The following is a 15,558-nucleotide window of genomic DNA, read 5'->3' as shown; positions in this document are numbered from 1 at the left end:
TAAATTGAATTATTAATAGAAGTGTCTTCTTTAGTAAACTGTTTTTCATCTCAGGAATATTTTCTTTTCTTTTTTTTTCTAGATGAACTAGACAATATGAACAGTACAGAGAGGATCTCTTTTCTACAAGAAAAATTGCAGGAAATAAGAAAATATTATATGTCATTGAAATCAGAAGTAGCAACTATAGACAGAAGGAGAAAAAGATTAAAAAAGAAAGATAGAGAAGGTAATTTTTATCAAAAGTTCCTCCCTTTTTTTTGCCCTTCTAAATCATGTTGTATTTATAATATAATCTTGTGTGGTAGCTTTGAAAAATGAGTAATCGTGAAACATATTACCTTTCGTTATTGATCAATTAGTTTCTTGATGTTTTAGATATTTTGTTGTGATTATTGAAATGAATAAGTCATAAGCATGGATTCAGCAGAATGAGCCCCTTGAGAGCAACATGTTTGGTAAACACTGAATTTTACTGCATTTAAATGTCTTCATGAAGGCAAATTACTCATCGAGGAAAGAACTTTTTTTAAAATTCATGGACTGAATAATTTGTCAAGATAGCTTCTCTAGTAGTTACAAACATATAAGTACAGTCCTTTGTCCTGCAGAAATCCACAGTCTAGTATGAAAGTTAAAGATCTGTGCAAGTAACTATATAATCCAATATAACATGCATTTATTAAGCACCTTTTATATACCAAGCACTAATATCCCCTTTTGGGTTACAAATGACAAAATGAGGGGGCACAGGTGATTCAGTGTATTGAGAGCCAGACCTGGAGACAAGTGGTCCTTGGTTCAAATTTGGCCTCAAATATACAAGCTGTGTGACCTTTGGCAAGCCATTTAACCCCAGTTGTCTAGCCCTTACTGCTCTCTACTGTCGAACTGATATTTAATATTAATTCTAAGACAGCAGGTGAGAGTTTAAAAAAGTGAGGAAAAACTTTTAGCCTCAAGAAACCTGTTGTCTAAGAGAGATACAATATGTACATAGGTAAATATGTACGTAATTTGAGGAGAAGGAAGAACATACCAAAAATTAAGAAAATCAGGATAATTTGCTGTAGAAGTTGTCATTGGAGCTGAGCATTGGAAAACATTACGGATTTCAAAGATGCAGAGGTGAAGATGACAAGTATTGCAGACAATGGAGAACAGCTTGTACATGGGAGCAGGAGAAGAGTGCACAGTTGAACAATTTAAATAATAAACCACTTTTACATATATTAAATACAGTATAGTTACATGAAGTCCCAACAATGTGTTTGCTTTCCAGGGACCAGTTTAAGTACATAGAATTTTATCACTGGTCAATTGGCTGTTTGGTGGTAGATTCTTTGACCATGGCAGCCCATGAAACAAAAATACAAAATGACTCTTGATCCTTCAAGGTCTACTTCCATTTTTGTAGTGACTTGTAGAGTGTCAGAGAAGAGCCAAAGGGTACTAAGTCATAAATTTTAAACTATAAACATTAATATATCTTGTGCTACCCTAGATGGATAATCTTTATCTGGTGACCAAGGCATAGGCATACCATTGGAAAAAATGGATCATAAATATATGTCACCATTCTATTAAAAAATGAAGGCAAAAAAGGAAGCTTAATCTAAAGGGAAGGATGGTACACAGCCTCTCCTTGGAGGAGAGAAAGGAATTGACTTTATTATAAATTCAGAGACAACAAGAAACATCATTTCATGGGACATTTGGTCCTGTCATATTGCAGTACTTGTGATAACTATTTGCAAAAAGACCACCATGAATTATAATTGTAACTTTATGCATCTTGCTGGGATGAGTTAGAGAAATTCTATAAAGAATAAAAATCCTCCAGATTCAACCAAAATATACTCTGCCTGTTCAGTGACTTTAATGCCAAACTAAGTGGGAGGACAGCAAAATTACATGGAAAGATAAAGTTCAGGAATAAGAAAAAGCTAAGCCAAAGACTACTTGGAAACCATATATATATCAAGAGTACTTTCTTCAAGAAGAGAGGACACAATAGACACTGGAAGCACCAAATAGCCTCACAAAAAAAAAAAAAATGTTATTTTTTCAAACCCTTACCTTCCATCTTAGAATCAATTCTAAGGCAGAAAAGTGGTAAGGGCTAGGCAGTGGGAGTCAAGTGACTTGCCCAGGGTCACAAGGCTAGGAAGTGTCTGAGGCCAGGTTTGAACCCATCTCTGGGCCTGACTCTCAATACATTGAGCCACCCAGCAGCCAAAGAAAATTTGATTATATTTAACTGACATAAATTACTCTACCAATGTAGGAGTTATTCCTAAATCAGTTATCTATGTACAGTACAACCAATAATTAGCACACAATTCAAAGTTTATTTGAAAAACTAGAAGAATTAAAACAGGAAAAAGATGTGGCATGCTATCAAAATATTTCCAACTTGACCTATTTTAAAAGTTTCTAATGATGAAAAATCCGAGATGATTAGAGGAATAGCTATGAACACTTTGTGATTAAAGATTTCTTAAAGAAGTTAAACAATATAAATCAGATACCAGCAAACTCTGGTCTTGCCAAGGTGAGACAGATGCCAACTAAAGACAACACATTATTTAGAATATAAACTCTGTTTGTAAAATTTTACTGAATTGGTATGGTGGAAGATTCTGAGAACTATTGTCTTGTAAAACATTTTTTTAAATCTTTACTTTCCATATTAGAATCAATACCATGGTTTGATTGATTGAAGGCAGAAGGGCAGTAAGAGCTAGGCAATGGGGGACAAGTGACTTGCCATGGTCACACATCTAGGAAGTGTCTGAGGCCAGATTTGAATCCAGGATCTCCTTTCTCTAGGCCTATCTGCCTATCCACTGAGCTGCCCCCATCTAATAGAACATTAAGATGTAATAAAGAACAAAGCATGTTTAAAGATAGCTTAATAGGTCCAAGTAAGCAACGTAATCCTGAGGACATTTAAAAACTTATCAGAGAGAGAATGACAGAAAAGGAAAAGATCTATGAAGATTTTTATAATCTTCTTTTGTCATTGACAAAGACATTTAGACTTTTAATATCACAGTCTAAGCTTTGTTAAAGAATAAAATGGAAATGAAATTTTTAAAAAAGATAGGAAAAAGTACCAAGTATTAAAAGAGAAGTCATACTAGAGGTGATATTTTCAGGGCATCTGAGGGATGGATTTCCAAATTATCTTTAAGAGGAAAAATAAAAATGGTTAAAAAATCTTAGCTTATAAAGACAGAAATACAGTCCCTATACCCAAGATGCTCATATTTTAATAGGGGAGAAAAACATTCAAAAAGCTAAGTCTGTATAAGATGTATACATTTAATGGGGGAGGTAATCTCAGAATGAAGGCACTTCCTCTGGGAGAGAGAGAAAGACCTCTTACAAAAGAGCAGATTTTTATCTGGGACTAGAAACAGTCACTAAAACTGAAAATGCCTGAATTTGGGAAATGAGTGGAATATATGGAACAGCAAGAAAACTATGTAGTGGGAAGCAAAGTGTAAGAAGATTGTAAAAGTAGGAAATGGTTAAATTACAAAGGTTTTTAAATGCCAAGGAAAGAATTTTATATTTGATATTAGTGGTAATAGGGAGCCAGTGGAATATTTTTGAGTAAGGGAATAACATGGTCAGACTTGCACATTCAGAAAATTGCTTTGACAGCTAATTGGAGGATAGACTGAATTGGGGAGAGAATTGAAGCAGGGAGACAAACTAGAAGGCTATTTTGATAGTCTTAGTGTGAGGGCCTACACCAGGTTGGTGACATACCTCATTTTACAAGCAAACTTAACACATGCAAATTCAGTTAAATATGACTGGCAATCAAAAAAAATAAAGGCATAAAAATATCTAAAATTTAAAATTATGTACTAAATAAAAACCATTTCCTAAGTGGCATAACATACCACAGTTCATTCAGTCACACTCATTCTTGCTCTGAGAAGCGTTAATGTGTGTCATTATATTGTTTTGCACCAAACATTAACTCCCATATCAGTCTTTGTTCAGAGTTCTTGCTTTTAATAAGTTGTGCCTGGATCAGAGCATGGCTTCTCTTTGTTTCATTAATGCTATTTAGTTATTAATAATGACCCCAAAATACAAGAGTAGTGATGCTGGTAGCTCTGATAAACCTAAGAAAAGTTGTAAAGTGCCTACGTATGTTCATATAAGAAATACTTATTAAATAATGGGGCTTGCTGTTACATGAAGGGTCTTGAAACATAATGGTCACATAAAACGAGGGCCTGCTGTACATGACAAATGTTATAAAGATAGAATTCTTAGGACTTGGTAACTAATTGGAAAAAAAGAAGAGAAGAGGAGTTGAGGTTAACATCTAAGTTGGGAGCCTGACTAACTAGAATGGTAATACTCTCAGTAGTAATAAGGAAGTTAGGTCAGGTGTGGGGAGGATGCCCAGTTTTAAGCATGCTGCGTTGCAGGTATTTATGGAATATCTGGTTCTAAATATCCAAAAGGCAGTTGGAGATGTGAGCCTAAACAAATAGATCTGAGAATCATCTGCATAGAAATGATGGTCATTGAATCCATGGGAGCTTATGACTACTACATGAAATAGTACAGAAGGAAGGTAGTATAGAGACCAAATATAGAGCCTTGGGTGACACAGCTGTAGTTAATAGGCATGCCTTGGATGAAGATCCAGCCAAGTAGACTCAGAAGGAACTGTCAGACAGGAGAACCAGAAAAGAAAGCAATTAAGAGAATATAAATAACTATCAACCTATATGCCTACTTTCCAATACCTAAATGATTTTTATGAAAGTAATATTTTTATGTAGAGAGCCATATTTGATAACATTATGAGATGGGGCCAGGTAAGTTTTTTGGAAGAAATACTCTACAGCAGACTTCATCTTTACAATCACCCAGAATCCTCTAATCTGAGATTTGAAAAGAGAGCTTAGCAGTGATCTAGTCTAACCCATACCTGAAAGGAATGCCCATATCATACTTGATGATAAGTACTCTAGACTTTGCTTAAAGATTTCCAAGTACAAGAAGCCCAACATTTTCCAAGGCAGCTCAAGTCTATTTTTATGTAGCTTTAATTCTTAGGAATTTTTTCCAGAAATCAAGCCTAAATCTGCCTTTCTCCAACAAAAAAAAAAATTCCCTCTTGTTCTTGATTTTGCTTCTGTGACCAAAAACAAATTTAATTCCTCTTACATATGTCGATCCTTTTAATACTTGAAGATCTATCTTAGTTCCCTTGAGTCTTCTCTTCTTGGGGCTAAACATCCCCATCGGTTTCTTCACCCAATCTTCATGTAGCTTGGACTAAATTAGGTCTTGCTGTCCTAGTTAGTGCCCAATTGACTGAAAGGTATAGAGCATACAAGATGTCACTTTTTGTTTCATTCAATAGAACAGCGTCCTCTTTCATAGACTCTTTTCCAATTAATTGTCCTCCATGCATATGTCAGAATCATTCAAGATTTTGAAGATGAAACAAGAGAGATAACTTTTACCTTCAGATTGCTAATATTAAACAAAGCATGAGACAGGAGATATGTAATTGCCAAAAGTGATTATCACTCTCATAGATAATATCCAGCACAGAGTTCATATGGAAGAGGGATTTCTCATAGAAGGCAAGGTCCTCTAGGTGCTCGATGATCACATCAAGTCCCTGAACACTGCAGAACCTCTTCATTAAAATACATAATCACTTGAGAGTTCCAAGTGGATGAAAAACGTTTTTTTTAAGACCACAGTGTATATAGTTGGGTGGACAATTCATAGAGTTCATCTATCAATTTTTGTGCTGTGGCCAGACCTTACAAATGAACACGTGATCTGAGCTCAGAATTGAAAATTTGAAGGGCAATGGATTGTACAATTTTGGGGAAATTGAACAGTACCTTTAATTACCCCATGTTTCTCATGAGTAGAAAGTCCTCTTTTTTTATTTTGTATAGCTGCAAGCCATAATATATACTATAGTCTTCATAACATATACATATAAACAGTAATGCTAACACATATTTCAGATGATGAATTGTGCCAGAGAACTACTATTTAAAAGACATCATTGCGGGGCAGCTGGGTGGCTCTAGTGAATTGAGAACAAGGCCCAGAGATGGAAGGTCCTGAGCCCAAATCTGACCTTAGACACTTCCTAGCTGTCTAATCATTGACAAGTCACTTAACCCCCATTGCTTAGCTCTTACCACTCTTCTGCCTTGGAACCAATATTGGTTCCAAGATGGAAGGTAAGGGCTTTAAATAAATAAATAATGGAGAGCATCACTGGAGGAAATGTATGCTGGGGAAAAAGATGAACTGTTCATGTAAAGGGAATGAGAGATAACTGAGGTATGTGTTCACACATTCTGATGTATGTTGCCCATATTAATGAGACCACAGGCCTATTGAAATGTAGTTACATAGCTGTCATATAAATAGTCCTCAGAACCATAAGTGGTAGAAACTAAGAACTTAGATAAGGGAAAAGTTATTATTCACTTATTGATCAAGGAGATTCTTCCTGGGAGGATGGGACTTTGGAAGTGGGCTGCAAAAGATTTGTAGAATTTCAGCAGGTTGAAAAGTTACATAAGCAACAATAAAGAAGAAAGGCAAAAGGAATATAAAAGGAACAGTGTGGTAAAAATTCAAGAATAACATTATATGGCATTTCTCAGTACTTTTTTGTATATGTGTACAATTTTTAGCTAACTGGCCTTGTCCTTAAGGGCAACCAATGACATTGAGTTGAGCCAAAAAAAAATTTTCTCAGCACTTTTATTGCCTTTGTCTAGCATCTTGTTATTTTTCATCAATGCCTTTTTAAAAAAATACAAGGTATTTCCCAACCAAAATTCAAATACTCTCCTTGCAAGAGATATTCCCTAAAAATTTAAGCAAAGTCACCTTATATATATAGCATTTTAAGAATCTCTTATCATTTGAAGTATTTTACATGTTCAGAAATTTGTTTTTAACTTAGTATTTATTTTCTTTGTTAAGTTTTCAGTTTTTTATTTTTTATTCCACAGTGTCTCATGCAGGGGCCTCAATGTCATCTGCTTCATCAGACACTGGAATGAGTCCATCATCATCATCTCCCCCACAAAACGTGCTTGCTGTAGAATGCAGGTGATAAATACTTTCTCTGCCTTCCCAGCAGTTTGCTGCCATGGACATAAATCCTTAAACCCTGAAATACAACCACAGAAAGCACTCAACTGGTTTAACATTGCCAAGTATATCCTGTACACTTTTCCACTGCTGGATTGTATCGGTTTCCCCCTCCCCCCCTTTTTTTCTGTGTGTGTGTGTGTGTGTTTTCTTTCTGTTGCAAAAGAGAAAAATAAGCTGATTGATAATTGAAGGTTAGGCAATCTGCCACATTTGTCGTCATTTTTCCCCTTAATATTTGTTTATGTTTATGTTGATACAGAGAAAGGGCACTTAGCAAATTTGAATTGTCTAACAAAGTTTTTCAGGTGTTATATAGAAATCATAGACAAGCAAGTGCACACAACAAACATCAAAATACTATCCAGCTGAATAGTTACTGCTGCACTTTCACCAAGGTGTATTTAATTCTTGGTGAGTAGGTTTTTTGTTTTGTTTTTGTTTTTGTTTTTTGGTTCTTTTGTGTGGAAGCACTTGCTATACAGAACTGCCAAAGTATGTGTTCAGCAGTGTGCCCAGTTTTAAAGGTGTAAATGGGACAAAATAAATTGTGAAAGGAAGTGTAGTTGACTGAAAACTACCGTTGTAATAAGTCTTCCACTTTTTATAGGATTTTTGAGCACACAATTATGCAAATATTTTAATGTTTATTAATGTTTACAGTGGAATTGTGAATAAGTTTTCAGTGGACTATCTTATTCCTTGACAAAAATATTTTGTCTTTTTTCTATGTAATTTCAGAGTTTTTATTTTGTTACAAAAAGACAAAAATGAAATATATAACAACAATGAAGTTATTTAACAAGATTTCTAAAGCTGAAATTTTTGTGTAAAATAAGGTATTATCTTGCAACTTGTTAAATATATTTATTCAGACATTGGATGTTGTATTTTTATGTATTTTTTAAAATATTAATAAAATTGAAAAAAATAAAATTCTAGGTTAGTTCGCTCTTTCGATTAAACATAACTCTCAGCTGTAACTTTTACAGGAGGTTGTATCCAATAGCCTTGCCTGTATATGAAGTGGGTCTGTCTCTTAAATCTTCAACAGTATAGAACTGTAACCGGGCATCTGGATTATTAAAATATGTCCTTGTTTTGAAACTTTGGCAGTCCTAGTACTTAAACTGTTTTGAGGATCAAAATTTTTTGGTTGCCCTTAAGATGCTTTGTCACAGTTTTTATGTTTGCTATACTGCCGAATGAATTTATATCTCCCAAAGTTGAGATGCAACAAATAAAGTAAAGCAACTATGTATGCTCTGTTTGTGGATTGTCCCACAAACTAATACATTTTGTAAATAATTCTTCCAAAACCATGTATTTAAAACAGTTTGCATATACATTATGTATAAAAGTGATTTTTTTATCAATTTTTTTATTCATGTTTGTACATTGAAAGGGAGTTTTTTAACCCCCTTTTCTGTGTTTAATATGCTGTAGAGTAATAACATAGATGCTCTAGACTGTATATCAGGATATTATGATTCACAACAACAGAAAGTCAGAGCTAAACACTAGTGATGGGGTAGCATTACTAAAATCGTTGTTTCTTGAAATTTCTTTCATCTTACCACATTGTGAACTTGTGATTCAGATTCCATTTTCGCAGAGAATTAAAAACAAAAAAATACTCTTGTAAAATGCACTTTTCTGTCTTTTATTTAGCAAAGCAGAAGTATTTCAATGTAAAATAAAAATGGAACTCAGTGGGCAGTATTAATAAAGGCTTATGTTTTAAACATAGGCTTTACATTTTCAGTTTTCATTAAATTATTTTTACTCTTTTAAGTGCCAGTAATTTACACTTATGAAATCAAAATTTTAAAAAGTCAAAAGTTTTCTATATAACTTTATAATCTTCCTCAAAACAAAATATTTGTTTTACACGTAGAAATGAATAGATCCTGTCAGTTGGGAATTAGGGGCTAATAGTGAATTAAAGTTTATAAAAACTGTCAATCTTGTCCATTAATAAGATTGATATCTTTAACATCTGAACATAAATAATAAGTTGATGACAAAAATAGAAGTATCTAAAAGTATATTTAAGCAGTTACATAATCATTGTTTTTCTTCAAATCAGGTTCTGAAAAGCACCTTTATATCCTTGCTCAGCAGTTCCAATAATGGATCTACTATTTACTCCATCACCAATTTTATAGCACTCAGCAAGAATAACAGTCAGTTTGAGATTTTTTAATAGAAAAAGTTCTCATCATTTAAAGAGAATGGTCCCAGAAAAAGGCTAAATTGAATAAGCTTAAAATGAGAACTAAAATTTCATAAGAAATTGGGGGAGAGGTTACATAATTTTTTGGAACTTTATCTTGAAAAATGAAGTTTAAAAAAATAGGAAAATAAGTTTTACTATCTCAAATTTAGGTTATAATTGCCACTCTGCATTAATGGTTAGAACAGACAAAAGAATGAATCAGGTTTGGGGCATGGTATGCTCAGTATCCTTTAGGGTCAAGAAATCATAAAATACTGGATGATTTAATCAGTTTGCTGAAGAGCCTCTTATTAAAGTATTAACTTTGATACTCGCATGATTCTCTTTTGGAGAGCTTCACAAATTTTTTTTGGATCTATTTTATTAAAAGGGATGAATGGACACAAATTAATATTCCACATGCTCAGGGATTCTTAGGGTCTAATTTTGGTTGGTCGATTCATTTGTGAATATTTTTGTATTATGACAATTTTTGTTTCTTTGCATCAGAGATGTCAAATTCAAATAGAAGTTGCTGCATATTGACTTAGAAAATCTGAAATTAACACTATACATGTTTTGTTGTATTTTTATTTTGCTAAATATTTTCCAATTACTTTTTTTTTAACCTTTACCTTCCATCTTAGAATCAATGCTGTGTGTTGGTTCTAAGGCAGAAGAGTGGTAAGGGCTAGGCAATGGGGGTCGAGTGACTTGCCCAGGATCACACAGCTAGGAAGTGTCTTGGGTCAGATTTGAACCTAGGGGATCTCCCCCCACCCCTCCAGTCTCCAGGCTTGGCTCTCAATCCACTGAGCCACCCAGCTGCCCCTTCCCAATTACATTTTAATCTGGTTTCCCCTAAGGAATTTTGGTTGTGTTTGACACCTCTGCCCTACATGGCCTGCTACCTCCAACATACTTAACCAACCCAGGTAGCTCCCTAATGTGTGTTACAGAAAACTAATACTGATCTACATTGGTAGACAAAATTTCTTCACCAGAAGTTTCCAACCTAGGAGGCAAGTAGGTAGTGGACTGAGAGCCAGGGGAAGAGGAAGAAGGGCCTGGGTTCAAATCTGGCCTCAGATACTTTATGGTTATGAGACCCTGAACAAGTCATTTAATCCCCATTGCCTACCCCTTACCACTTTTCTGCCTTAGAACCTACAGAGTATTGATTCTAAAATGGAAGGCAAGGGTTTTTTAAAAAAGTTTCCATCATGAGTTAAACCAGAGCCAAAAAAGTATAACCTTATAATTCTGTTAATAATGGCTACTGGCATAACCCCCTGTGTGTGTATGTATGTTTATCTCTACACATACATGTATTTACATACACAATGATTATATAACTATTTGCACAATTTATAGATTTTCTTTTTTGTCTTATATTTAGTGGGGAGAGCTGTTAAGGAGTTTGGGGAGTTGTTTTCCTTGGATTTGTGATTTCACAAGTGATAGCTCTTCTACCAATGAACATTAGCAACTGTTTTGCATCTTAGAGCTAGGAAACACTGCCTTCTCTTTCCCAGGGTCACAGTCCTGGATGTGGCTGAAGAGATAACTGAAGCCAGGTCTTGGTGACTTCCAGGCCTTCAGTGTTTGTCCTGTAGCCCAATACTACTCTGGCTTTTTTTTTTTCCGTTTGTTTTTTAAAAACTCTTACCTTCCGTCTTAGAATCAATACTGTGTATTGTTTCTAAGGCAGAAGAGTGGTAAGGGCTAGGCAATGAGGGTTAAGTGACTTGCCCAGGGTCACACAGCTGGGAAGTGTCTGAGGCCAGTTCTGAACCTAGGACCTCCAGTCTCTAGGCCTGGCTCTCAAACCACTGAGCCACCCAGCTGACCCCCCCCCCCCCCAGTACTACTCTGTTGATGCCAAATCTTTCATAGGGAAGGCTATTAAGGAAATCTATGGAATTGGCATTTTTTGGTATTGAAATTCCCCATTCTCTGACTCATTTTTGTCCATTCTTCCAGCCATCTTAGACTATATTTTGAGCTAATTTTGAAAGCCTATGTAGAATCAGAGTGAGTAAAAGGAATCAGAATTTTTGAGTTAGAAGGGCCTTTGGAGATTTTCTATCCTAACAGCCTCAGATTAAAACAACTCAAATTTATATAGCAATTTGTTTACTTAGTGCTTCTTGCATGATAGAGAATGTTGTATGAAAGGTCATTTAAGTGTTAGTTACCATCATTATAAGAATAAGGAAAACCAGCTGCAGTGGGCAGTTACATATCTAGTAAAGGGCTGAAATGGGACCAGAATCTGGGTCTTCTGACTCCATGTCCTTTCTTCCACTGCTGCTCATTTATTTACTCTGCCATTATTTGTGTTCAGGCCTGTGTAGTTTGGTTAGTTAGGATCCCTAAGTTTTCATGCCTTTAAACCAGAAGTGTCCAATACAACCACACTTTAATGTGTAGCCAGAACCACATATTTAACAAAATAAAATACAATAAAACATTGACAATGTGATATTCTTTTTTTTTAACCCTTACCTTCCATCTTAGAGTCAATACTGTGAATTGGCTCCAAGGCAGAAGAGTGGTAAGGGCTAGGCAACGGGGGTCAAGTGACTTGCCCAGGGTCACACAGTTGGGAAGTATCTGAGGCCAGTTCTGAACCCAGGACCTCCAGTCTCTAGGCCTGGCTCTCAATCTACTGAGGCACTCCGCTGCCCCCATATTATTTGATATTCTAAGTCAATATGTTGCTGCCTTGCTGGGATCCTTACCTCCCAATAAATGGCTCCTTATTTGAGTTTCTATTTGAGTTTTTGGTCCCACTGCTTTATACAATGTTGTTCAATAGGAAATACAGAGGGAAAGACTTGTTTTATCCACATTAATAGTCCAGTGACACTTTTTTCTATGTTAAGAGCCTTCAGTACTGGCACTGTGCTAGGCAGTGGAGATTCGAAGACAAAAAAAAAATGGTCTTTGGCTATAAGGAACTTAGTCCTTGGTGGAGAGGAAGAATATAGTGTTCACAGATAAATAGATACAAATGATAAAGTAGTTTCCAGGAGAGCATTTCTGCCTGGAAGGATTGGGATAAGCCTCTTTTGGGAACTAGCACCTAAGCTGAATCTTTAAGAAAGAATTTGAAGATGAACAAATGAGGAAGGAGTACATTTTAGACATGGAATGTTAAGTTTGGACACTGGCTGGATGTAGAATGCCTGAAAGAAAGTACTACACATGTCTAGCAGATAAAACTAGTCTGATTATACAAAGTTTTAAAAGCTCTACAGAGGAGTTTTTATTTGATTCCAGAGCGCCCAGGGAGCCACCAAAGATTCTTGAGCAGGAGAGTAACATGGTCAAACTTTAGCTTTAGAAAGATCAGTTTGGCAACTCTAAGGATGGATGGATGGATGGATGGATGGATGGATGGATGGATGGATGGATGGATGGATGGATGGATGGATGGATGGATGGATGGATGGATGGATTAGAAAAAGGAGAGACTGAAAACAGGAAGCCCAGCTGAGAATCTGCAAATGTCTGGGTAAGTAGTTATGAGAGCCTCTATGAGGGTCATGGCTATGCAAGTGGGGAGAACATCAGATGTAAGAGATTGTGAAGGTAGAATCCAGAAGGAAGAGTGATCATAAGGTCATAGATTTAGAGCTTGAAGAGACCTCAGAGGCCATTTGTTCCAATTTCCTATCAACAGATAAGGAATTAAGGCCCAGAGCTGTGACTTGTTCAAGGTCACACAATAATAGAGCTCTTTTCCTCTCGTATTCCATCTATTGCCCTTTCCATGGTCTGTCAAATGCAGAAAAGTACAAGAAAACCCCATTAAAGGGGAAAGAGCCACTTGAGAAGATGAAAATTATTCAAATTCTATTAGATAATAGGAAGAACCCAGAGATTCTAACTCTTCACTCTCAACTGTAGCTTCTGTTAGCACTTTTATCACCTGGATTTTCAGTAAGGGGATAATTTTAACTCTCTGCTACACAAGTGGGGTTATTTCTCTTTGAATAAGTATAACCATGTCATCTACTCAAGGAGCTTAAGTGGTTCCTTATTATCTCTGGGATGAAATACAAACTCCTCTGACTTTTAAAGCTTTTTACAATATCTCCCAACCTATTTTTTCTTTTTTAAAAAGATTATTTTAAAAAAAAATTTTAGACTTAATTTTTTAAAGTTTTTATTGATATCTTTGTTTTTACATCACAATAATTTTCAGATCTAGCCTTCACGTCTCACCTCCCTTCCCTTAACAGAGAAAAAAACGGTTAAGCAAAACCACAATGACCTTGTCTGATATTTTCCATATCCATGGTCTCTCACCTCTCCAATAAAAGGAGGTGAGTTCCCTTCCTCTTTTCTTGGTCTTTTTGTTATAATCCTGAACGCTATTACATAATGTTTGACTTAATTTTATTCTTTTTATTTACATTTTTAACCTTTGTTTCTAGACTAATTTCACAATGCCATGTTGCCAACTGGCTTATCTGGCATTGTTTATGCCATGTTATATCCTCTGACTTGTGAACGGTGGTCTCCCTCTTCTTTCTAACATATTAGAGTTCCTACATTCAAGGCCCAGCTGAAGTGCTACTTCCTATTTGGAGCATTTCTTGCTTTCCCCTGCTGCTTCTCTGCTCTCCCATCTCAAAATATTCCCTTGTGTTTACTTTGCATATATTTTGTATTTATATGTCCATGTAACTTCCTCACACCACCATCATAGAATGGAAGGTCCTTTAGAATAGAGACTTCACTTTTTTTTGTTTTTGTGACCTAGGTGCTGAGCACTGATCCTGGCACATAGTAGACACTTGCTAAGTTTCTATTTAATATTTGATTCTAGTTGTAGTAGAAAAAAATCCTAAACAATGAATCAAATAGGGGATGGCTAGATAGCTCACCATGCCAGAAATAGAAGATACTGGTTTCAAATATGACCTTAGATACTTCCTAGTTGTGTAAATTGCTTTAATTTAGTTGGGTAAGGTTGGGTAAATCGCTTTAATCTCCCATTGTCTAGCCTTTATCACTCATCTGCCTTAGAACCAATACACAGTGTCAATTCTAAGATGGAAGATATGGGTTTTTAAAACAAAAACAACTAATCAAATCCTCTAGGGCAGGAGAGGGAGAGAAGGGAGGAAGGAAAGAAGAAAACTGGGAACTCAAGTTCTAAAAAATTAATGTTATGGTGTAATTTTTTTAAAAAGTATCAGTAATTGAAAAAGAAGTCAACTAAAAGAAGCAAGGAATCAAGTGATCTGATTTTTCTAGTTCCCATTCTGCCACTATGTAGCATATGTACTATGTAGTAATTATTGTAATTCTGAGCAAAAAAAAAAAATTAGAAGAGTAAAATTTGTATAAAAGGTTACAAAAAGTGTCTTTATTACATCTGCAATCTTGTATACATTTGATAGGGCACATAGCTCAGTTTAGCTTCATAGCTAGCTAACTTTCAAATAGATGACCCTTCCAGGTAATCAAACAAGAACACAATGGTATTCTCCAGCCGTCTGATTTATCTAAACATGGGAAGCTGTTCTCTACAAATGCAAGCACTTAATAGCATTTAGCTTTCTATTTCTGTCTTCCATTACCTTTTTTCTTCTGCTTTGCTATTTTTCAGTTTCCTTGTTCTACCTGAAGATCAATGTAGTTTATTTTGTAGTCGGTGTCTCTGAAGACCATGGTGATTCTCCAGAAAATTATTTTGTTTTAGAAACCTTATTGATGTGATTACAGATCTTATTTACAGTTTAACAATGTAATTTATGTAATTAGTATCTTTATTTGACCATCAACCTTGGTCAATCCGTTTAAACCACTTTCAACTACATATATTGTACTATATTGTACCTCTTACTGGCAGTCCATTTTTGGCTTTGTGGGTTAAAAAAAATAATAGCATTTATTTAGAACTTTATGGTTTGAAAATACTTTGCATACATCTCTTTGGATCCTCACAACAACCCAGTGAGGTAAATGCTATTATTATCCCTATTTTACAGATGCTGAGAGAAATTAGAGTGAGAGATCAGTTTCTCCTGACCATAAGTCCAACACTATCCATTATACCACCACCTTCCATTGTACCACCTAGCTGCTCATAAAAGAAAAGGTTGTGGAAAAGGAAGTGCCATCAATTGAGGGTTAATGCTTTA

General features: G+C 35.4%; 1 protein-coding gene across 6 annotated transcripts in view; it reads left to right on the top strand.

The window, feature by feature from the left end:
• Positions 1 to 15,558, top strand: part of ARID4A (AT-rich interaction domain 4A) — a 106,716-nt gene that overhangs the window by 83,987 nt on the left and 7,171 nt on the right. For 4 of the 6 annotated variants that reach the window (XM_044664891.1, XM_044664887.1, XM_044664892.1 and 1 more), the window contains 2 exons: positions 83 to 229; positions 7,038 to 7,137. In XM_044664891.1, coding sequence (XP_044520826.1) covers positions 83 to 229; positions 7,038 to 7,137 — 247 coding nt within the window. Of the gene's footprint in view, positions 1 to 82; positions 230 to 7,037; positions 7,827 to 12,682; positions 12,757 to 15,558 lie in introns of those variants that run through there. The other 2 variants (XM_044664888.1, XM_044664889.1) reach the window with 2 other exon arrangements.

This window comes from Gracilinanus agilis, chromosome 2 (genome assembly GCF_016433145.1).
Source record: "Gracilinanus agilis isolate LMUSP501 chromosome 2, AgileGrace, whole genome shotgun sequence".
Lineage (NCBI taxonomy): Eukaryota > Metazoa > Chordata > Mammalia > Didelphimorphia > Didelphidae > Gracilinanus > Gracilinanus agilis.
Note: the sequence above shows the minus strand (reverse complement) of the source record. Positions and strands in the feature narration are given on the sequence as shown.